Raw genomic sequence first — 21,891 nt, 5'->3', positions numbered from 1 at the left:
TCGATAAGAAAGGGTAGTTTCCGGTTTCTATGATCTCGTGAAAGTGAGCATCGCGTCGGTTTCGCGGTTTATTAATTTCTTTAAAGTAATCGTGCTTTGTTAAAAGTAAATCGCCTTAATTATACTTTAGTGTGTTAATTTATGCAGTTACGGTGTAGTTTTGGTTAATTATATTTTGGTTTCGGTGCAGTTTAAGAATTATAATAGTACGTTGTGGAAAGAGAAGCAACGGATTATTGCACTGCAACATTGAGTAAGTTTTTAAATATTATACATTATCTTGTTGCACGTATGAACAAATTGGACAAAATATTTTATTTCTATTTCAATGTCTCGATTTTCAACGACTATTTTTCGATCTGAAAAAAATTCTAACCATTTTATATATATATATATATTAAGTGTAACCATTTTATGTATCGAAGTATAAGACGGAGCTAGCGCCACTAACGGATCTTTTAAACACATCATGTGTTCGCGGGTTTTTAGTTAGTATTTTGTATCGTCTCCAATGTTACCAACTAATCATAAAATAAGATTACAACGTCCCTGCTGGTTAGAATTGGAACTAAATAGTGACATTATTGACTAAAGCATAGACGAGATATATGAATAGACATTACATCGTACGGACTTTCGTAGCCCGTAACTTAAAATACCGACATACTAAAAAATCACTGGTTTTTTAGCGCACTCTACGTTTAACTAGTTAATGATTTTTGAGACCCATTAGTTTCGTCAAACTTTCAATACCGAAATGTAAAGCTCGTCTATAATTATACCAAGTAAAATGTTTGATATAAGCAATATGTTTAATGTTTAGACTTTATAAGTCTGTGTCATATATATAATACTAATTTATGTAGAAAATGATCATTTTCGAGACAAAAACTAAATTGGTCGTCTTTTAAGAATAGCTATGCAAATAAGAAAGCGTTCACGTTTAATTCAATGATTCTCGATGTAGATGTAACGTTGTTCCATAGACGAGGTCGGTTAAGTTCGGGCGGATTTGGTGAATCTGAAAGGGTGAATTTGATAAAAAGCACAAACTCCACGTGTTATATTATCTTCAATAATTTAATTCGCAAAATGTCTTACAATGTAACGTCGAGGTATGCGACCCGTCGTTGGTGAATAATATGCTGTTGTTCTTGCACCTATATTTCATTACGTCTCGCAACACCAACCACGCGTGGCATTTCCCCGTTTCGTTTCTCTAGTTTCTTAAATGACCAGTCGCATGAATAATCGGCTCCGACGCCGACTCGTTATGAACAATTATTATTAATTATTATAACGGCAATGGTAACGAGTAACAATTAAATATAATATTATACATTACGAATAAATACTAAAAGTAATCCTCGCAAACTCGGGTGAGTAACCGAACGATGCTTTCCGTTCGCTGTTATAATATAAATACAAAGGGTGGCGTGGGAGTAACGAAGGGGCGGACAATAGGATGGGTTAGGATTAGGGGAGAGGGGGCTCGAGTATACTTAATCGCTTCTAAAACGCATTCTTTACACAAGGTACTCGATCGATTCCGATCGTTTATCACATTCTCCGACGATCCGTGAGTCTCGGGGGTTTTTCTTTTTTCGAATTCTCTCGTCGAATATTTGACAATACTTGCACTCTTTCGCCGAAAGGAATATCTCGAGGAAGTTAGGATGTTTCCCTTCTTCGAATACAACGTATTCGCGGGGCTGAAAATTCGTTCCAACGTTCGATTCATTTTGACAATTCAATTAATTACGTATTATATAACAAATAATTTCGGATAAATTCGATGTTAAATAATTCAGAAACGAAGAAACGTCATCAGTGAATCTTTATGACGATATGATTCATGCTAGTTATAATTTAGCTTAAAATCCTTTCAAAGATCAGAAGAGGAAATGTATCATAAAAATTACTGATGAAGTTCCTCGGTTTCTTCAAAAAGCAGCTTCTTTTTAGTGAATTCACGAATTTTCAGCAACGCAATTACGCAGCATTATCGATTATTTTCGTGAATTGGAAGAATACGAAGATTCTTCTTTCGTTTATATCGATTCCAAGTATACGTGAGGAAGTCTTGGTCCGTTAAAAGATGAAAAAAAAAAAAAGTATTACTACTACGCTCTGACTAGACTCTACACCCATCCAGTATCGATCCTTAGATTAAATCTAGTCTCTATACGTGTGCTTCTAAACGAGAGGAACGATATAGTCATTAATCTTTCATTGCTTTGACGGTGAGAGATCAAACACATCTATAAAAAGTATTTGACATTGTTCTCTAACAAATAAAGAAATTTGTGGAAGAAGAAAATGATTATTTACATTATTCGAGATATTATTATACAAAATTTTTTGTTGAAATTTCGTTAAAATAATCAGAACGAAATCGCTTTTTAATAAATTTCACAGGTATAATGAAAAAAAAAAAAAGTTGGAAGAAGAAGAGAAGTATTATATCTATAAAAAAAAATTTCGTTAAAAAATTAGAATAGAATCTTGGTATGAAATTAAGTTTCACCAAAGATGTTTTTTTTTTCCAATATTGTTTTCATCTCTCTTTCGTTTTTCTTGTTTTACTAACGCGTTTAAATTGTTCTGGTCCTCGCTAAGGTAAAGAACGAAGGTATCTTCGCTTTCCTTCAGCCAATAAATCGTAGAAATGCTTATTTGAACATTTTCTTAGCGTAATGCCAAATGCGGAAGAAGTATTCGTCTTGTCTGAGAAGCCTTGCTCTTGCGTACGAATGGATGTCGGCATCCATGTTGTGCTCGCGTAGCCAAGAACTCGTGTTCTCCGTGCTGAAGCTCATCGATGCGGTTTCACCCTTCTCGGTGGCTTCTGCTATTGGCTCCACTACGGCTAATTCTGGAAAGTAAAATGAATAAAATGCAGAATTTCATGTCAAGACGTTAAATCGTATATTCATATGTTTCTTGATATTCAAGAGATATTGAATTCTTCGTGTTTGAATATTTTGTGGTCCACAATTCTGTAGCGGCCTATAGTTCCTCAAGTACGAGTCTCGAACACCGACTTGTACAAGCCACAAGTGGCTAGCGTCGAAGTCTAGCGATCTGCAATGTGTTAGGCAAAACCTAGTGCGGAACACCGCTAGAATGGGTGGACCGTCCAGCCTAGCGAGTGGTTATAAGAGGTCGCTGCCATAAATCACTGATGAGTCCTAGGCAGTGACTCTGAGACGAAACGCACAACCTTTCCTCATCTTATCCAAATCTTACATTTTTCCTCCGTCCTCGCACTAATTGTAAATTAGAATGTAAATATGTAAAGATAACGTAGCAACTACCATTAACACCCTTCAGTTCCAAAGTTCTAGCACCTTTGGAAGGACGTTTAAATTCAAATATTTTTAGAGTTCGGTATAATAATAAGATGAGCTGTTTAAAATTTCAGATCTTCAGAAAATTTATAAATATATTACACATTCTGTTTTAGAATTTCGAATTTTCAAAAGTCCTCGAATATATTCTGCAGGTTTTTCGAAAGATTGGAAACGCGTTTTGTGGAATTGTTACGAACTTTCAAATATGTGCATTGAAATCTCCACGATTTCAATCTAACCTATGTAGACCATCTTTTTAAAAGACCAAAATGCATCTTCCTTTACGATTTTTGAAAGACTTCAGGGTTATTGTCTTTAAAAAATAGTCCAAAGACTTCTTTAGAATCATTAAAAGATCCCAAATGTTTCGATGAACATTAGTACTTGAAAATTTTCTTAGAATTCAGCTCTCGCCTCGGTACTTCTCAAAATCAATTAGATCTTTCGACAGTGATAGTAGAGAGAAGTTTCCGGTTTTTGTCAATAATTCGTCGATTTCTACCATATATAGAATTAAAAAAATTACGTACCGGAAGCTGGTATGATCTTGACCGGTTCATCAGACTCCAAAGGATCGCTGAGGCCGACTTCGTTCCTGGCGAAGATCCTGACCAGATACTCGTGGTTCTCCTGCAAATCCCTGATATTCAGTTTCTGCGTTTCGGCGTTCACTCTGGCTACTTCCATCCACATGGTTTTCTTCGTGTCCCTCATAGCAATTCTGTAACCTTCCAACGGGGCACCGCCATCCGATTCCGGCCTGCCCCACGAAATCACAACAGTGTTCGCCGCGATCTGCCTGATTTCTAACGGCGCTGTTGGCGGTGACGGCACGTCTGCAAAGACGAAGAACGAAGATTTTCATCGAACATTTTTCTCGCAAAATTTACTCACGGCGAATAATAAATATATTTATTAAATATTTAATAAATATATTTTTGAAAGAAGAGAACGAATCACTTACTGGCATGTGTCATTAGGGTTACTGGCGGTGAATTCGTAGGTAAACTGAGTCCCATGTTGTTCTCCGCGAAGATCCTGAAGATGAATTCGCTCTCTTTCAAATTTTCTATGCAATATTGAAGGGTGGTAGGGTCCAGAGTGACGACTTTTGTCCATCTTGCTCCTTTTCCAATTAACGGCCTCTTCTCGATTATGTATCCTATTATACATAAAACGAGAGAAAACGTAGGATTGCTTATAATTCTATATATTTTGTTTTCGCATCATTTATTCTGTTGATATATTTTATAGAATATCATAGATTGTTAAGAATAATCGGAGAATCGCTGGTTTTATAGTTACCGTTTTATTTTCATAAAAAATTTACACAAACTTCTTTTGCTGTACTTTATGTTGTTCCTTATTTAATAAAGCGGCGATCGATATACTATAGAAGTAAATTAATAGAAATGAGAAAGCGATCATATGTCTATATGATACTGCGATAAAAATTGATTTGAAATTTTAAGATAAAAACGTATCTACAAGGATTGGTATGATCTAATTATTTGTAATACTGTATTTCTTATAGGTCGTCAATAACGTTCTATAAGATTTATATTTTGTATAAGTTATGTAAAAATATAAGATCTTTATACTTTTGTATAACTTATTACGACACAATATCATATTGAATATTATATTCCTTCTTAAAAATTGTCTATAAGATCGGTATCTATGCGGTACAATTTTTACATGATTTATTACGATGAGATATTATATTAAAACTTACCTGTGAGCTCTGTACCTCCATTGCTGGCTGGTGGGGACCAACTGAGTGTTACGCTCTTGCTAGTGACATTCGTCACTTGAACATTTTGCGGACACGATGGTGGTGCTATAAATAACATTGATCATTGCATATTAAACAGATGGCATGACTCGTTCAATAACAAGTAGTAAACAGCGAGCAGAATTACGAAAGCAATGAAACTTACTTTTGCTGATGACCGCTTTCGTCGGCGGAAATATTCCCAGCAGAGCGTACATGGTGCTCTCGTCGAGCTTTGTTATTTCTAAGCGACAGCGAAGGCAGTGAATAGGCGAGAAGCATGATGTTAGAATGCAAATGACTCATATTCAAAAAGTGTTAGAATGCTAATTGTTATTTTCAACGCTCGCAGAAATATAATTTCTAACTATTTCTAGGGCTCCTGTGAAGCTTGACACTTTTATCGAAAATTTCAAATTATCTTCGTAGCTGCACGAGCTCAAGCGATTAGCATTGTAATTTTTAATAAAAATCGAGCAAATTTTCTTACTGATTCGTCTGCCTGCCGCGATTGGCTCTTCAGCAATGTACGGGGGACCAGTGCCAGCACTGTTCTTAGCTGTTATCCTGAAGTTATATGGTACATCTGTTTTCAGATCTGATACGCTGAAGTGTGTCGTTTCGTGCTTTGCGCTGCCGATCTGCAAACGATATTTCAGCGTATAATTAATAACACTGTCGAATTTGATTGTTGATTCGTCGAAATATTTATCAACCTTCTGCCAAGCCTTCTTCGATTCTTCCTTCATTTCAACGATATATTCTATTATCGGTGTTCCGCCGTCGTTTTCTGGAGGCTGCCATTTTATCGTGAAAGATGTCTTCGTCATTCCCGATACTTCCAGTGGTCCTCTTGGCGGTCCAGGTGGTTCTATAAAATTATATCAATTATCTTTCTTTGAGAAAGCTCCGAAGATTAGGAAAAAATATCACGTTAAGAACACGGTCGATTGCTATTGGTCAACTGTCTTCAATTATGTTACTTGATACCGAACGATGTGAATATAATAACTTTGACTTGACTTAATTTGATGATGGATTTATTACTCAAGAAGCCTGATTGTTTCTACTTGGTTGAAACAGTTAGTTTTGTCTAAGTAACCGAACTAACGACAGCTAAAGTCGACTTATTCGCTTAGCTGAATACTGACTGACTGAAAATGACTCTGATTGATCACTAACATGACTGAGTATGGATCTGATTACACTAGTCTGACTGACTGAACTGAGTGACTGTTTGAACTAGAAAGTCACTGAATATTGCCCTTCCAAAGGAACTTTGATTCCATTCTGATAAATTTAACAAAATTATTGAAAAATCAAGGAGAAAATCGAACTCTTCGGTAATGTTCAGAAAACGTAAAAACCTAACTTACCGAAGGAAGTTCTCATCTTGACCGTATCTGATTCCAGTGGTTCTGATGCTCCAACAGCGTTTCTGGCGATGATTCTGAATTTGTATTCGGCATTCTGTTGCAATTTGTGTATGCAGAAGCTCTCCACCTCTTTGTCGATATCGACCACCTTCACCCAAGTCTTGCCCGTTTCGTATTTCTCGATCGTATATTTTTCCAGTTCGATTCCACCGTCATCTTCTGGTGGCCGCCATTCAATGGTGACGCGATCTTGCCTGATCTCCTTGACGACAACTGGTCCTTGCGGTTTGCTTGGTTTATCTATAATATTCGAAACGAAATAACACGAAAATGATCAATTAGCTAGAAAAACCAAAATCCACGATAAATTCAAAAATGAAAATTATAAATGGTTCTCGATCCATTTAGATTGTTACAAGATTGATGATTTCTATTCATTCGTAGAAAATTCAAAAGTGTATATAAAAATGCGAGTGTAGTACGCAGAAATATACAAAATATCCAAAGCAAACTGACCACTATAATACTTATAGCAAGTGAAATACAAAAATATAAATTTGCATAGCACGAATCACTATATATATATATATATAGTATATATTATTACTATTATATTATTATCTGTATATAGTATATATTATTACTATTATATTATTATTTGTATATAGTATATATTATATTATTATTATTATATATTATTATATATATATTAATAGCGTAATAATATTAACAAATTAATAATTTGCCGATATTGTTTAATACCTATGACTCTAAGATGTAAGTCAACCGAAGAGGTGCCTGCTTGATTCGCTGCCTTAGCTGTATAAGTAGCAGTGTCTTCTCTAACGAGCGAAGAGATAGAAATCGTAGAGGTATTCTCTTCCGCTTCGATGGATACACGTTTGTCGACTATCTTCTTGTTGTTCTTCGACCATGTTACTTCCGGTTTCGGGAAGCCGCTTGTCCGAATCTCCATCTTCCATTGGCTGTTCACTGGAAGATTCTGACTTGCCAGAGTTTCGTCGTACGTGATCTTAGGCGCTTCTTGCACCTTCAATTCGCACGTTGTTTCCGCTGTTCCTCGTTCGTTCTTTGCCTTCACTGTGAACGTCGCCGATGACGTTTCCGTTGTCTGCGTGATGGTGTATTTCGCCACGCGATTTTCGTACGTAATGCTGCTGTCCTCGAAAGTTTCATCATTTCTCAACCTGAAATCAGATGGATTATTTAAAATCCACTTATTAATTTAATTTTCGAAATTTCACTCGAATTTCTTTCAACAAGAAATTTTAGAGGACATTTCAATTTGAATTAAAAGAATATCGAATTGTATCGAGAAGTTTTCGATTTTCAGTTAATTTAAACTAAAATAAAATCACATTGGAAATTCAATAAGCAAGTATATTCGAGAAAAATTGTTATTCTAGCATAAATTATTATATTTAGAGTTAAAGAGATGATATTCAAAATTCATTCCAAAGAAATTTTAAACGTTCATGACAAGAGCCTTTGACAAAGTTCAATGAAATTCAGTCGATTCGATAATAAGAATTTGTACCAAGTAATATCCGGCGTTGGTGTTCCTCCAATGACGCAAGATAAGGTGACGGTTTCTCCAAGGCCAACGATGACGCTCTTCAAAGGTTCTAAGACAGCAGGTGGCTCTGCAGCCGATGGTTTTGTTATCTTTATGTATGGGGAAGTTGGTGACGTTTCACCTGGTCCAGCTTCGTTTGCAGCTGTTACTCGGAACGTGTACTCTTTATTCGTGGTCAGTTTCGTTACTTTGTGTGTTGTTTCTGTTATCGTCTCTGTAACCTCGGTCCACCTTCAAATTAAAAAAAGAAAAGCATTTTTACAATTTGCAGTCACATTATTCTGTTCTGAAGCATTAACCGAAGTTTATCACAGTTATACTTGACAATTAAATATCATTTAAATATTTTATTCAGAGGTCGATACTAGATTTTTGTATTCAGAAGGTTCTCACGAAGATTAATTAATACTCACGTAGTTTCAGTCTTTTCTTGATACTCTAGAATGTACTCAACGATAGGCGAGTTTCCATCTGAATCTGGTTTCTTCCAATGAAGCGTAACACTGTCCTCGGTTACTTCCAATGGTTCTGGTGCTCCAGGTGCGCTTGGTACTTCTGTAAATGTAGAATAAAATTTTCCAATGATGAACACAATATCCTCCAGTATACGCTCTCAAAAATAGAGAGAGAAAGAATATTATGGAAATTATATGCTCACGGACGATAACGACGCTGATGTCTATAGTAGCTTCTCCGACGTTGTTCACCAGTTTCAAAGCGTAATCACCAACATCTTCCTCTTGGATCTTTCTGATAGTTAATACCGCGGATTCTTCATCGATCGATGATACAACTCGTTTCGATTTTACAATCACATTTCCATTCACGGTCCATTCGTCGCTCGGCTTCGGTGTTGCGCTGAATTTCACGACTATTTCGACGTCCTCGCCCTTTCTTACTTTGTACTTCTTAGGCGTGTCTGGACTAATCTTTGGTGCCGTTTCGATGACTAAATATTGAAAGAGATAATAATATATATATATATATATATATTTAATACAGTTAAATTCTATGAAATATTTAAATTTAGATAACATACAAAACATATTTAATCTTTTGTGTTTGATTATGATCGTTATTAAATATTACCTTCGACTCTTAATCTCGACGAAGTTTTCACATTCGTTACTGTAGCTGAATATTCCGAGATATCTTTAGTGGTACATTTCTTCACGATCAGTTTCTTCACGGTGCCTTCGTCGATGATGCTATACTTCGATGACTCCTCAATGACCTCCGTTTTCCTACAATATTGTTACATTTTATCTCTCTCAAGTTCGTACAAATTGTTCGATTCATCTCAAAATTTTCTTTAATTAATCTTATTTATCCATCATTCTTTTTCTTTTTTTTTTTCGTTTCTTACCTCATCCACACAACTGGAACATCGCGTGATATTTCAATAACGAAAACGGCATCGGAATTCAATGGCACAAGGGTGACGTCTGGTAATCTAGTGACGAAGTCCACGCCAGGTTCTTCCACGGTCAACTTGGCCGACGATTTTTGTTCACCGACCTCGCATGAATAGACACCGGCGTCTTCCGGCTCCGTATCGTAGATCTTCAGCCTCTGTCTCTTGCCATCGATCGACAACCGGACGTGCTCCGAAAACTGTAACTCTTGTCCATCTTTGAACCATCGAATCAGCGCGTCTCCTTTCGTTAGTTCTATCTCGAACGTTGCTCTCTCGCCTCTTGCTATTGTCACGTCTTGCATCTTTGTAATGATTTCCGGTGGTAGTTCTGGGATAATTGACGAAGAAGTTAGCAACACAATAACGTTTAATAATATAAACAGTTTATTTTATACTAAGACTAATTACATCTAGACTGATAGTGGATTTAACGATACGTAGATTATGGATTTTTCTGCAGAGTCGTGTTTCTTTTTAGAATGTAATTAAAAAGATAGAACCAAGATAGAAAGTTATTTTTAGTTAGGAAGCACTACGTTGGATCTTCAAAATTTTCTATAAATGCGTAAAAAAATTCGTGGTTCAGTGATAAAGTAATATAATAATACTTACCGATGACAGTGACTTCCGCTGCGCATTTCTGATCTATAAGGCTGCACGTGTATTCACCTTCGTCGTGGACGGATGTACTTCTAATGAGCAGTTTTCTAACGGTGCCATCTTTAACAAATTCCAATTTCTCTTTACTTGGTCCCAAAGGTTCGCCGTCCTTGAACCATTTAACATCCGCTGTCTGAGAAGTAATTTCAACTTCGAGAATGGCGACGTCACGCTCCTTTACTTCGCAATCTTGTAACTTCTTCACGAATTCTGGTTTGGTGGCTGTGACGTTAAGTTTGTAATATTAGAAATCATAAAAATTTGCCATATTGCTTAACTTTTGAATTTTTAATACGATTTCATTTCATTACTAGAGAGACACGTCAAATTTTTATACTTTTCAAGATTCAAACTCAATAATTTTATTCTTGTAAACAATCGTTATAAAATTAATGGCAATATTCTTCTCCAATTGTCGTTATAAATTTAAACATTAGCTGCAATATTCCCATCGGCGATTATCGCAGATTAAAATGATTAATTCATAGCTATTCTTACCTCTTACGGTGACTTTGCTCGATGTCGATTGATTTTTCACCGTGCACTTGTAAGTCCCTTCGTCTGTAGGACTCGTTTTCTTAATCACCAGCTTGTGCACCCGTCCTTCGTGAATGATCTCGCGATGATCCATTCCACTGATCTCCTTGTCGTTGTGCCACCATTTCGTCGAGACTGTGTGCGATGTCTCGCAGGTCAGTTCCAAGGTCTTGTACTCATCGACGACCACTTCCTTCTCCAGAGTTTTCGTGAATGTTACTTTCTCGACGTCCACCGTGACTTTGGCACCGTGCGACGCTTTTCCAACTGGATTACTCGCGATGCATTTGTAATCGCCGGCGTCTACCTCCGAATCCGCGTTCCTGATCTCCAACATGATGTTCTCGCCATCATACGTTTCCGTGATATTCGGTGATTTTTCCAAGGGCTGGTTGTTTCTATTAAGAAACGAACAGAATTAATAAAGAGACAATAGAATTAATTAAAATTTGAAATTTGTACCAAAAAAATTAAAATAGGGGAGGATTATTATTATTATAAATATACATATATTGATATGGTCCGTATACGATGCCGTATAATTATATATTGATATGGACCGTATACAATTTCATATAATTATATAGTGATATAGTCCGCATACGATGTCATATAATTTAGATATTGATATGGTCCGTATACGACATCATGTAATTATATGTATATAATTTTCACTAAGGTTACGTACCATTGTCATAAATATATTTCAAACAAAATTACCTTAACTATTCTAGTCTTGGTTTTAACAATCTTGATTATTTTAACTATTTTGATACGAATTAAATAATAAAAAATTGGATTTCTTACTACGGCAAATAAAAATTTACAAAAATAATAAAGTAGCCGACGATACCTTAACCACGTGACTTCTGGGACAGGGTTTCCAGTGACCTTCGCCACCAATTTAAAGGTGCCATTCTGTGGAACAGTGAGCTCTTGGAACCGTTCCGTAAAGAGTGGCGGTTCTGGAGCTCCGCTGGGTATTTCTACGAGAAATTGAAATTGTGTATCATTTCCTACGATTACTTTTAAACAATCTTGTCGTTCAAATACACGTATTAAAATGCACAATAAATCAATGCAAGCAGAAGCATATCCTACCCTTCGACACACTGTAGTGTTCGTACGCGTGTTGCTCGAAGTTAATGGTCAGCGAAGGCTTCAAGTTTACTGAAAAACGATGTAGCGAAGCATTTTACAGCATTAATATTCAAGCGTGATGTGATTCAATTAATCTATATTTAAGCGTGATGTGATTCAATTAATCTATATTCCGATAACGCTATTTCGAACATTGAATTCATTACACGATACAGATGGTATCGTTCATAATTAGTTGGAAAATAAATTCTTTATACTTTACTTCGCTTCTGCTATAAAAGTTAAATAACTTGCCAACGTTATATATGTAGATATTATTAGAAATTATGTACAGTATATAATGATAAATTGTAATATACTACTAGCGTTATATAGCATTCGTATTGTCTCATCTAAATAATTGTGTGCAATTAATTATAATATATAAAACGTAACGAATATGAGAAGCGAATGAGCAAGAAGCTTTTACCGCAAGAAGTTAATAGTCTATACAAAATATGATTAGGTTGCACGATGTTCTTACTTTCAACCGTCAATGTAGCTTTCGTTTCGGCTGTGCCAAGATCGTTGGTAGCCACCACAGAATATTCTCCAGTGTCAGATACTTGAGGTTGAATCAGCGTGAGCGTATTCACGTGACCCTCTTGTTTCGGGGTCAAGCCCTTCAATGGTTTGCCATTTTTGTACCAAGTCACTTTGGGAGCTGGGTTCCCGACGATTTGAGTCGACAATACCACGGTTTCGCCTTCTCGTACCACGTACGACTGTAATGGCTCTAGAATTTCTGGCGGTTCGTGTTTGCCAGTCTTCACCTGCGTGAACAGATTTAAATTTTCGACGTCAATTTACATAAAAATTCTTGGCAACAATATTTTTCACACGTTATTATTTCTATCGAAATGACACACCATTTCATCGAATGAGAGAAGAATCGATTCTGCAGAATATTTATTACAAGTGAATATAATTTATAGTATATTTTCCTTTCAAGGACAAACTACAGTATTTCGAATTATCGTTACTCGATCTGTGGAGTACTTACTTCTTGAAAATTATAATTCAGATTCGATTTCATTTTTTATTCTGTTCAAGAATTTAAAAAACGAGGATTAAACTTTACTTGCGTAACAAATAGATATTTATTGCAATTTTTTTTCTAAACGTATACCGTAATTAATTCTCGAATTAATAATTCCAATTATGTAATAATATTATCGAATTAATGAACTTCAGAATTAGCAAATTCCAAATGTCAAATAATAATAGTAATGATTATAGAATTATCATTACTGTAGATTGTTATTATGTACGAACCTTCATAGGAATCTCTATGGTAGCTTCACCTTCCCTGTTTCTAGCAACGATAGTGTACTTTCCTTCCTGCTTCTTCTGCACTCTAGTGATTTTAATTACGCTGCAGTACATGTGCATATCGCTCTCAGTGACAACCTCGATGTTCTCCTTGGTCGTAACCTGCGTATCCTTGTAGTACCACGTTATCTCTGGTTCTGGTACTGCCACCAATCGACACTCTAATATCACATCTTCACCCTCGTTGACGTATTTCGCCTTCGGTTTCCGTGAGAACGTTGGTGGTATTCCTTCCAGGATGTCGGCGAGAGACGATTCCCTGTGGAAATATTTTACAGTTACATGGAAGCGTTTGTGTTTCAATTAAATGACCTTTCGAGTGTTTATACATCTATTCGGTTGTAAATAATATCGAAATTACAGAAATAAGATAAATAATCGCGGATTATATCAACAGAAATGAAATTGACAACCGAATTTAAATAATTTATTAATCAGGATATCATTTCGATTTTATATTATCATCATATTATCATTCGATTATATTATCATTAACAGCAGTAACAGCACTTTGTATGTAAAGTTTTGGGAATTTAAAGAGTTAATAAAAAAGAAAACTCTAAATTTGAGAATGTGAACAGAAGCGTACCTTGAGAGACTTTTTCTGGACGGACCAGTCAGATCTGATCCATGATCAGAAAGAGGCGCTTCCACGACTAATTCCGTGGTGCTTGAAGCGAAACCAGCTGCATTCTTGGCGACACAGGTGAAGGTGCCTGCATCTTCCGGGAATACCTCCCTTATGATCAAAGTTGCTACATTGTCGTCGTCGTAGTACATTTGGAAATCAGGTGATGGTTTGATGATTGCTGTCTGTCGGAACCAAGTTATCTGAGGCCTTGGTAAACCTTCCACTTGACACTCGAATTGAATCGTGTAACCATCCGGCGTGTGAATCGGCTGCAATTTCTCGACGAACCTCGGTGCTGAGGTTTTCTCTCCGGGCGCTGACTCTGTGATTTTTCGCAATTAATATTTTTAGTTTATTGGAATCTAAAATTAATTGCCGAATAAAAAATATTTAGAACGTAAAAGATTGCTGAATGAAGAATATTTAGAATGATTGGGAAACAATGCCGGATAGATTTTTATATTTCTACTGCTACGTTTTATATTTTTATATTACAATGTTTAAGTTTATGAACAAACTTACTTTCAAATACTGGCAACTTGTCGATTTTCTCGTGCAATTTGCGCTGCAGATACAGGGTATAGTGCATTTCGTTGAGAAGATATTGCGCTGGAACCCAGCCTTTCTCTTCCGTCAAGTGTTTCTTTACGAACCACCAATCTGGATTCGTGTGGTCTTGGAGAAGATATAAAGAATGATAAACGTTAACCCACTTATTCTGATATACACGTAACATTACGATTTATACGTAAGATATAAAACTTACCGATGATGTAAACTCTTTCTCCTTCGACGAGGTTGATAGCTTCATCAGTTTCTGCCACGTATGAACAAATCGAGAACATTGTGTCGCCATCGCGGACAACGTACTCGATTTCTTCTGAAAATTCAATTCAACCGAAATATTGTATTGTTCTTGTTAAAAATTTGAACGCGATACTAAAATATCGAAGACGATTTTCATTCAATGCGAACGTACCTTCCTCTGAAATCTCTTCTTCCCTGGTGATACTAAGCGAGGCCTCTTCTGCAACGTGTCAAACAAAGTATTATAATAAAAACAAGCGAAATTATAACCACACAAGCCGACATCTATTAATACAATTAACTATCGATGTCCAAAATCGAAGCGTCTGTATGTTCCGTATGTTTTACAATATTGTTAGAGTTATCTCTATCGCGATAAATATCGCTAGCAGACCTATCGCCAGTAGAAATTAGTTATACAGCGTTTCTACAGTTCCGTTGAAGCACGTTACAAGTAGTACCGATATGCTTTTCATTCGCAGTGGATTAAGAAGCGGGGGATTCTAGGCGAGGCTTCGTTGCTTTCGGAGGCAGAGGGATGTTAGGGGGCAAGCATACTCACTAAATGCACCTTACAGTCTGACGAAGCGCGTTAATACTAGCTGAAAGCATGTTACATCAGATTAAACGTTATCTGCGAAATCGGCAATCGAAAGATCCTCTCGAACCTTCTTCGAACGTGGAAATTGATTTCCTGCTCTTCAACTTCAGCGCCAACGATTCGTCAGCCTCCTCTACAGAGTATTTCCTCTCGCGTTTCAGTTTGAATTTCACGTCACCTTCCTCGATGTCTTCCACTTTGTACGGCCTCGGCTCTTTCTTCTTTCTTCTTCTCAGCGGCAGCCTCATCTCGTCAGTCTCTAACTCTTCTACGCTATACTCGTCTCTAGCCTCCTCGTCCGATTCTACGATCTCTTCTATAATTGGCCCAGAGTCATCCTCGACTTCTTGCATGATACGAATGGTTTCTTCTCCAGTCTCTTCAGAGTACGTCATCGGTCGTTTCTTCGGCTTCAGTTTGACTTTACCGGACATAGAAATGTCCTCTTCCTCGTACGTGTTCAAAGAGATTTTGAATTCTTGTTCCACGTCTTCCTTGGTCTTCGTAGAGCGTGGTCTGAACGTCACGTTCTCGACTTCCGTCACCTCTTTGATGTCTGGCCTTGGTTTCTTTTTCGGACGTAACTTTCGAAGAGTGACATCCTCGTAGATCTCCTCGATAGGTTTTGGAGGCAGCTTCGGAGGTTTCCTCTTCACCGTGAATTCTTGGACCTCTTCCTCTTCTTCCGGTTGTTCCACTTCTTCGATCTTCTTAATCGTTAATTCCTCAGCTGCCTCTTCCACAACTTTACGCTCCGGTTTCTTCTTCTTTATTTGCACCTCTGTCGAGACTTCTTCCTCTTCTTTAGGTTCCTCAGGAGCGCGAGCTTTCTTTATGGTCACCGCAGCCTCTTCGACTTCTTCCGTGACCGGCGTTGGTTTCTTCTCTGGCTTCTTTTTCTTCTTGATGGTAAACTCTTCGGGAGCTTCCTCGGCTTCTGTAGGAATTAATTTCTTGATGGTCACCTCTGCAGCTTCTTCCTCGACTACCGGCTTCTTTTTCTTCGGTTTCTTCACCTCTATTTTCTCGCTTACTTCCTCTGGTGCCTTTTCTTCTTCTTTCGGTATTGGTTTCTTCAATGTCACCTCTTCAGTCACTTCTTCTGGGACTGGTTTTTCTTTCGGTTTCTTCTTCTTTAATGTTACTTCCTCTACGATCTCTTCCTCCTCTTTCTCTACAGGAACTGGTTTCTTGATAGTGACTTCATCAGCGGCTTCTTCCACCACTGACTTCTTCTTCAGTGGTTTCTTTACCTCTACTTTCTCTGTCACCTCTTCCAGAACTTTTTCTTCTTCCTTTGGAACTGGTTTTAGAGTAACTTCTTCAGTTATTTCCTCAGGAACAGGTTTCTCTTTTGGTTTCTTTTTCTTTAGCGTCACTTCTTCTACAATTTCCTCCTCTTCCTTTTCTACGGGAACTGGTTTCTTAATGGTGATTTCTTCGGCAGCCTCTTCCACTGCAGGCTTCTTCTTCTTTGGTTTCTTTATCTCTACCTTTTCTGTTACTTCCTCTGGCACCTTTTCTTCTTCCTTTGGAACTGGTTTCAGAGTAACTTCTTCGGTTACTTCCTCAGGAACTGGTTTTTCTTTCGGTTTCTTTTTCTTCAAAGTTACTTCCTCTACAATTTCCTCTTCTTCCTTTTCTACAGGAACTGGTTTCTTAATGGTGATTTCTTCGGCAGCCTCTTCCACTGCAGGTTTCTTCTTCTTTGGTTTCTTAATCTCTACCTTTTCTGTTACTTCCTCTGGTGCTTTCTCTTCTTCCTTTGGAACTGGTTTCAACGTGACTTCTTCAGTCACTTCTTCTGGAACCGGTTTCTCTTTCGGTTTCTTTTTCTTCAACGTTACTTCTTCTATAATTTCTTCCTCTTCCTTTTCTACAGGAACTGGTTTCATGATAGTGATTTCTTCAGCAGCCTCTTCCACTGCAGGTTTCTTCTTCTTTGGTTTCTTAATCTCTACCTTTTCTGTTACGTCTTCCGGTGCTTTTTCTTCTTCCTTTGGTATCGGTTTCAATTTGACTTCTTCGATTACTTCCTCAGGGACAGGCTTCTCTTTCGGTTTCCTCTTCTTCAAAGTTACTTCTTCTACAACTTCCTCTTCTTCCTTCTCCACAGGCACTGGTTTTTTAATAGTAACTTCATCGGCAGCTTCTTCTTTGACTGGTTTCTTTTCTTTTGGCTTTTTGATTTCTACTTCCTCAGTTACTTCTTCAAATAGCTTCTCCTCTTCCTTTGTCACTGGTTTCTTCAACGTGACTTCCTCCTTTACTTCCTCTGGAACAGGCTTCTCCTTTGGTTTCTTTTTCTTTATCGTCACCTTTTCAGGAACTTCCTCTTCCTTCTTCTCTTCCACAACTGGTTTCTTAACGGTAACTTCATCAGCGGCTTCTTCTTTGGCAGGCTTCTTCTTTTTAGGTATCTTAATTTCTTCTACTATCTCCTCAGGTACCATCTCTTTCTTCAAAGTAATTTCCTCTACTACTTCCTCAGGGACCGGTTTCTCTCTTGGTTTCTTCTTTATAACTACTTCTTCTTTAACTTCTTCAATCACCTCTTCTTTCTTTTCGATCGTAACTTCAGCAGCCTCTTCCTCTTTCGCAGGTTTCTTTTTCTTTGGCTTTTTCACAACTGCTTCTTCAATCACCTCTTCGGGTTTCTTCTTTAAGGTTACTTCAGTCACTATCTCTTCTTCTTCCACTACTTTCTCCTCCACAACTGGTTTCTTAATCGTAACTTCGGCGGGAGCTTCTTCAACAGGTTTCTCTGGTTTCTCTTTCAAAATAATTTCCTCAACTACTTCTGGTACTTCTTCTGGTTTCTCCTCCTCAGGTTTCTTTAGTATTACTTCTTCTTCCTTAGGAGCTTTTTCTTTTGGTTTCTTTGGTTTAGCTTTACGTTTCACAGTGACTTCTTCAGGTTCTTCTTTCGGGACTTTAGGTGCTTCTTCCTCTTCCTTTGCCGGGAACTCTTTCACTCCTTCGTCTTCAGGTTTATCCTTTTTCCAGCCCTTCAACGTTATCTTTTCCGGTTCTTCTTCAGGTTTTTCTTTTTGTGGTATTCTAAATTTAACTTCAGGCTCTTCATCAGGTTCTGGTGGTTTCGGTTCTCCCTTTATCAGTGGAATTTGTTCAATCTCTTGATCTGGTTTCTTTTTCTGTTCTCGTTCGTACGGTTTTGGAACTGGCTCTGGCGCTGGTTTTTCCGGTTCTTCGTATTTCTCGGGCTCATATTTCTCCAGCTCTGGTCTGTCGAAGTCCAGAGGCTTCAACTCGTCGTGTTCTAATTTCACTTTCGGTTTTTCCTTCTTTTCTGGTTTAACTTCCTCTTCAGGTTCTGGTTTGGGTGGTTTCTTCAATGGCTCTTCAACCTCTTCCGGTTTCTTTTCAGGAATCTTCTTTAGTTTGACTTTCTCAGGTTCCACTTTCTCCTCTTCAGGCACTTTGCCTTTACCAACAACCAGCTTCTGTGGCTCTTCAAGTTTCTCCGCAGGTTTCTTCGGCGGACGTTCGTATATCGATTTATCCTCCACTTTCTCCAAAGGTACTTTCTTCAATTCTTCAAATTCTTGGTCCAATTTCTCCAGTTTTGTAATTTCTTTCTTAGGAAGTTTAACTTTCTTCACCTTTCTTTTTAACACTTCCAGAGCTTCTTCGGCGTTTCTAGACAGAATGCCCGCTTGAACCGGATTTTCTTCAAGTTCCGTTATCTCTGGATACTGTATTTCTGGGGGATAGTCACCGACGAACGTGAGTCTGCTTCGCAACAGGATCTTCGGGAATTTGGCTTCCTCGACCTCTCTCTTCTTCGCGACTGCCACTTTCTTCAGTTTGATCGTAGCGAATTGGACAGTTTCTGTTGGCTCTGAATATTTGAGCTTCGTGGGTTTGATCTCTTTCCTTTCGATCTTTTGAGGAACCAATTTTTGCAAAGATTCTGGCAAAGGTTTCTTCTCCTTTTTCTTCCTCGGTTCCCATTGGATTTTCTCAGGCATGGGTTCCAGTACAGGCCGTTCGTACTCTGGTTCAACCCATTCCTCGATTTCATCTTTCTTCACCACCTTCTTTTTCTTTTTCTTCACAACCTTGACTTCCTTTGGCTTCTCTTTTGGAACTTCTTCCGGCTTTTCTTCTGATACTGTTTCCTCCTTTTCTTCTGGAGCTTTTTCTACAGGAACTTCTTCGATTACGACTTCTTCTTCTGGTTTCTCTTCGACCGGTACTGCTTTGCGTTCCTCAGGTTTCTTTGTTGGTAGTTCTTCGGCAATGGTTTCTGGGACAACTTCTGTAGTTTCAACAGTATCTTTTGGAACAACTTCTTTCTTAGCCTTGACCTTCTTTGGCTTCTCTTCCGGTATTTCTTCTACCTTTTCTTCGCGTTCTTCCTCTTCTGCAACGGTGGGTTTCTTTTCTGGGATTTTCTTTTTCTTTGGTTTTTCCTTCGGTTTCTCTTCTTCGGGTTTCTTTTCCTCAGGTTTCACTTTCTCTGGTTTCTTCTCTTCTGGTTTCTGTTCTTCCGGCTTCTCTTTTTCTGGTTCTTCCTTTGGTTTTACTTCCACAGGTTTTATTTCTTCCGGTTTCTCTTCTTCTGGTTTTTCCTCTTCCACCTTCACTTCCTTCGGTTTTTCTTTCTTTGCTTTCCTTTTCTCTGGCTTTTCCTCCTTCACTTCTTCCTTCACCTCTGGTTTCTCCTCAGGAATTTCTTTCACTTTTGGTTTTTCTTCAATCACCTCACCGTTCGTTACAACTTCCTCCTTCTTTTTCTTCTTGGGCACTTTCTTCACAGAAACCTCAGTAACCTTTGCCTCTTCTTCAACTTTTTCTTCCTCTTTAGGAACAGCCTTTTCTTCCTTTGGCTTTTCTTCTTCTATCTCCTCTGTTGTAACCTCAGTAATCACTTCAGTTGTTTGTAACTCCTCCTTAGGAAGAACAGTCTTTTTAGCTTTTCTTTTCTTTGGTTCTTCCTCCGTAATTTCTTCTACAACTTCCTCTACTTGTTCCTCTTCAGCTTCCTTCGGTGTCAATTTCTTTTTCGGAGCTTTCTTCACGGTAATTTTCTTTTCTTCCACTCTAGCCTTCTCTTCCTTTTCCTCAACCACTTTAGCCTTATCTTCTTCCGGTTTCTCTACCTCCAGTTCTTCTTCCGCAGTTGTAGGAACAACTTCGGTAGTTATAATACCATCCTGAGGTGTAACTTCCTTTTTGGCTTTCGTTTTCTTCGGCTTCTCAGTTACAAGTTCTTCTACCTCTTCTTCCGGCTGTTCTTCAGTTTCAGGTACACCTTCTTTCGGTGCCTCCTTCACCTCCTTCACCTTCTTCGTGATCACCTTTTCTTCCGTCTCTTTAATCTCAATAGCTTTCTTCTTCTTAGGTTTGACCTCCTCTGGAAATTCTTCCGTGATCATTTCAGAAATCACTTCAGTCACTTCGACACTCTCTTTCTCCGTGACAGTTGGTTTCGCCTTCTCCTTTTTAGGCACCTCGACTTTCACTTCTTCCACAACCTCCTCCTTCTCCTCTGCTTCGACGGCTGTTGACGGTTTCTTCTTTTTCTTCGGTACCTTCTTCACTTCCACTTGGGTGACCTCTGCCTTTTCTTTTTCCACTTCCGAAGGCTTCGCTTCTTCAGGCTCAATCTTCTCTTCGGGCAATTTCTCGACGGAAGTTTCACTTACAATTTCAGTGATCTCTAAACCTTCTTTCGGCTGAATCTTCCTTTTGGCTGTCTCCTTCACAGGTTTCTCGATCACGATCTCCTCGACTTCTTCCTCAGGAGCTTTGCCTTCTGTTATAGTAGCTTTCTTCTTCCTGATAATTTTCTTGGTCGGCGTTTCAATGATCTCTACGATTTCACGTTCTTCCATAGCTTTCGCTTCCTCTATAGTCTTCTCTATAACTTCTTCCACTACCTTCTCCTTTTTATCCTTAGGTTTCTTTCGAATGATCTTCTTCGTTGGAGTTTCAACAGTCTCAATGATCTCTTCTTCTTCTTCCACTTCTTCCTCAGGTTTCTTCGGTGCTTTCTTCAAATCAACTTTCGTTATTGTAACCGTTTCTTTTTCTTCTTCCACTTTTGGTTTCGCCTTCTCTTTCTGCGGCTTCTCGATAACGATCTCTTCAACAATTTCCTCGGGAACACCGTCGTCTTTCACCACAGCTTTCTTCTTCCTCACAACTTTCTTAGTGGGTGTCTCCACGACTTCGACTATTTGCTGCTCCTCCATTTTGGTCACTTCCTCTCCCGTTTTCTGGATTATCTCTTCCACCACAATCTCCTCCACTTTCTCCCCTCTCTTCATCGGACGAATCTTCTTCCTGATTATTTTCTGGGTGGGTGTCTCGATCGTTTCGAAGATCTCCTCTTCCTCTTTGATCACCACCTCCTTCTTCTTCTTCGGAGCTTTTCGTACATCGTGCTCGGTGATCGTCACAGTTTCCACTTCCTCTACGATCGGTTCCGCTTCCTCTTCCTGCAGTTCCTCGATTGTTATCTCCTCCACGACTTCCTCCGTAACTTCATCTTTATCCGGCACTGGCCTCTTCTTTTTGATGATTTTCTTGGTGGGTTTGACTTCCTCGACGATTTTCTATTTGTTTTTTTTTTTTTTTTTTTTTTTATTTGTTTCTTTGGGGGATTACTTTATTTAACCAGAAATTCGTTCATTTTCC

The 21,891-nt window shown here is 38.1% G+C and overlaps 1 protein-coding gene across 1 annotated transcript in view; it reads right to left on the bottom strand.

Moving 5' to 3' along the window:
- Nucleotides 1–1,061: 1,061 nt before the first annotated feature.
- The window catches only part of LOC122532898 (titin), a 131,770-nt gene continuing 110,940 nt past the window's right edge, over nucleotides 1,062–21,891 (bottom strand). Inside the window, exons 63-88 of the mRNA XM_043662081.1 lie at nucleotides 19,886–21,809; nucleotides 15,293–19,777; nucleotides 14,797–14,844; nucleotides 14,584–14,697; nucleotides 14,340–14,492; nucleotides 13,776–14,139; nucleotides 13,130–13,445; nucleotides 12,339–12,627; nucleotides 11,816–11,884; nucleotides 11,568–11,700; nucleotides 10,676–11,112; nucleotides 10,130–10,399; nucleotides 9,467–9,845; nucleotides 9,190–9,344; nucleotides 8,759–9,049; nucleotides 8,514–8,655; nucleotides 8,062–8,331; nucleotides 7,266–7,711; nucleotides 6,504–6,803; nucleotides 5,844–5,998; nucleotides 5,618–5,768; nucleotides 5,294–5,371; nucleotides 5,089–5,193; nucleotides 4,318–4,515; nucleotides 3,884–4,189; nucleotides 1,062–2,875 (exon numbers count right to left, since the gene is read on the bottom strand). Of these exons, the coding sequence (XP_043518016.1) occupies nucleotides 2,673–2,875; nucleotides 3,884–4,189; nucleotides 4,318–4,515; nucleotides 5,089–5,193; nucleotides 5,294–5,371; nucleotides 5,618–5,768; nucleotides 5,844–5,998; nucleotides 6,504–6,803; nucleotides 7,266–7,711; nucleotides 8,062–8,331; nucleotides 8,514–8,655; nucleotides 8,759–9,049; nucleotides 9,190–9,344; nucleotides 9,467–9,845; nucleotides 10,130–10,399; nucleotides 10,676–11,112; nucleotides 11,568–11,700; nucleotides 11,816–11,884; nucleotides 12,339–12,627; nucleotides 13,130–13,445; nucleotides 13,776–14,139; nucleotides 14,340–14,492; nucleotides 14,584–14,697; nucleotides 14,797–14,844; nucleotides 15,293–19,777; nucleotides 19,886–21,809 (11,781 nt within the window). The 3' untranslated portion in view covers nucleotides 1,062–2,672. The remainder of the gene's footprint in view (nucleotides 2,876–3,883; nucleotides 4,190–4,317; nucleotides 4,516–5,088; nucleotides 5,194–5,293; nucleotides 5,372–5,617; nucleotides 5,769–5,843; nucleotides 5,999–6,503; nucleotides 6,804–7,265; nucleotides 7,712–8,061; nucleotides 8,332–8,513; nucleotides 8,656–8,758; nucleotides 9,050–9,189; nucleotides 9,345–9,466; nucleotides 9,846–10,129; nucleotides 10,400–10,675; nucleotides 11,113–11,567; nucleotides 11,701–11,815; nucleotides 11,885–12,338; nucleotides 12,628–13,129; nucleotides 13,446–13,775; nucleotides 14,140–14,339; nucleotides 14,493–14,583; nucleotides 14,698–14,796; nucleotides 14,845–15,292; nucleotides 19,778–19,885; nucleotides 21,810–21,891) is intronic.

The sequence above is a fragment of the Frieseomelitta varia genome, unplaced genomic scaffold (assembly GCF_011392965.1).
Source record: "Frieseomelitta varia isolate USP_RPSP 00005682 unplaced genomic scaffold, Fvar_1.2 scaffold_480, whole genome shotgun sequence".
In the NCBI taxonomy this organism is placed as follows: Eukaryota; Metazoa; Arthropoda; class Insecta; order Hymenoptera; family Apidae; genus Frieseomelitta; species Frieseomelitta varia.
The sequence above is the reverse complement of the archived record's forward strand: the minus strand, read 5'-3'. Positions and strand labels throughout refer to the sequence as shown.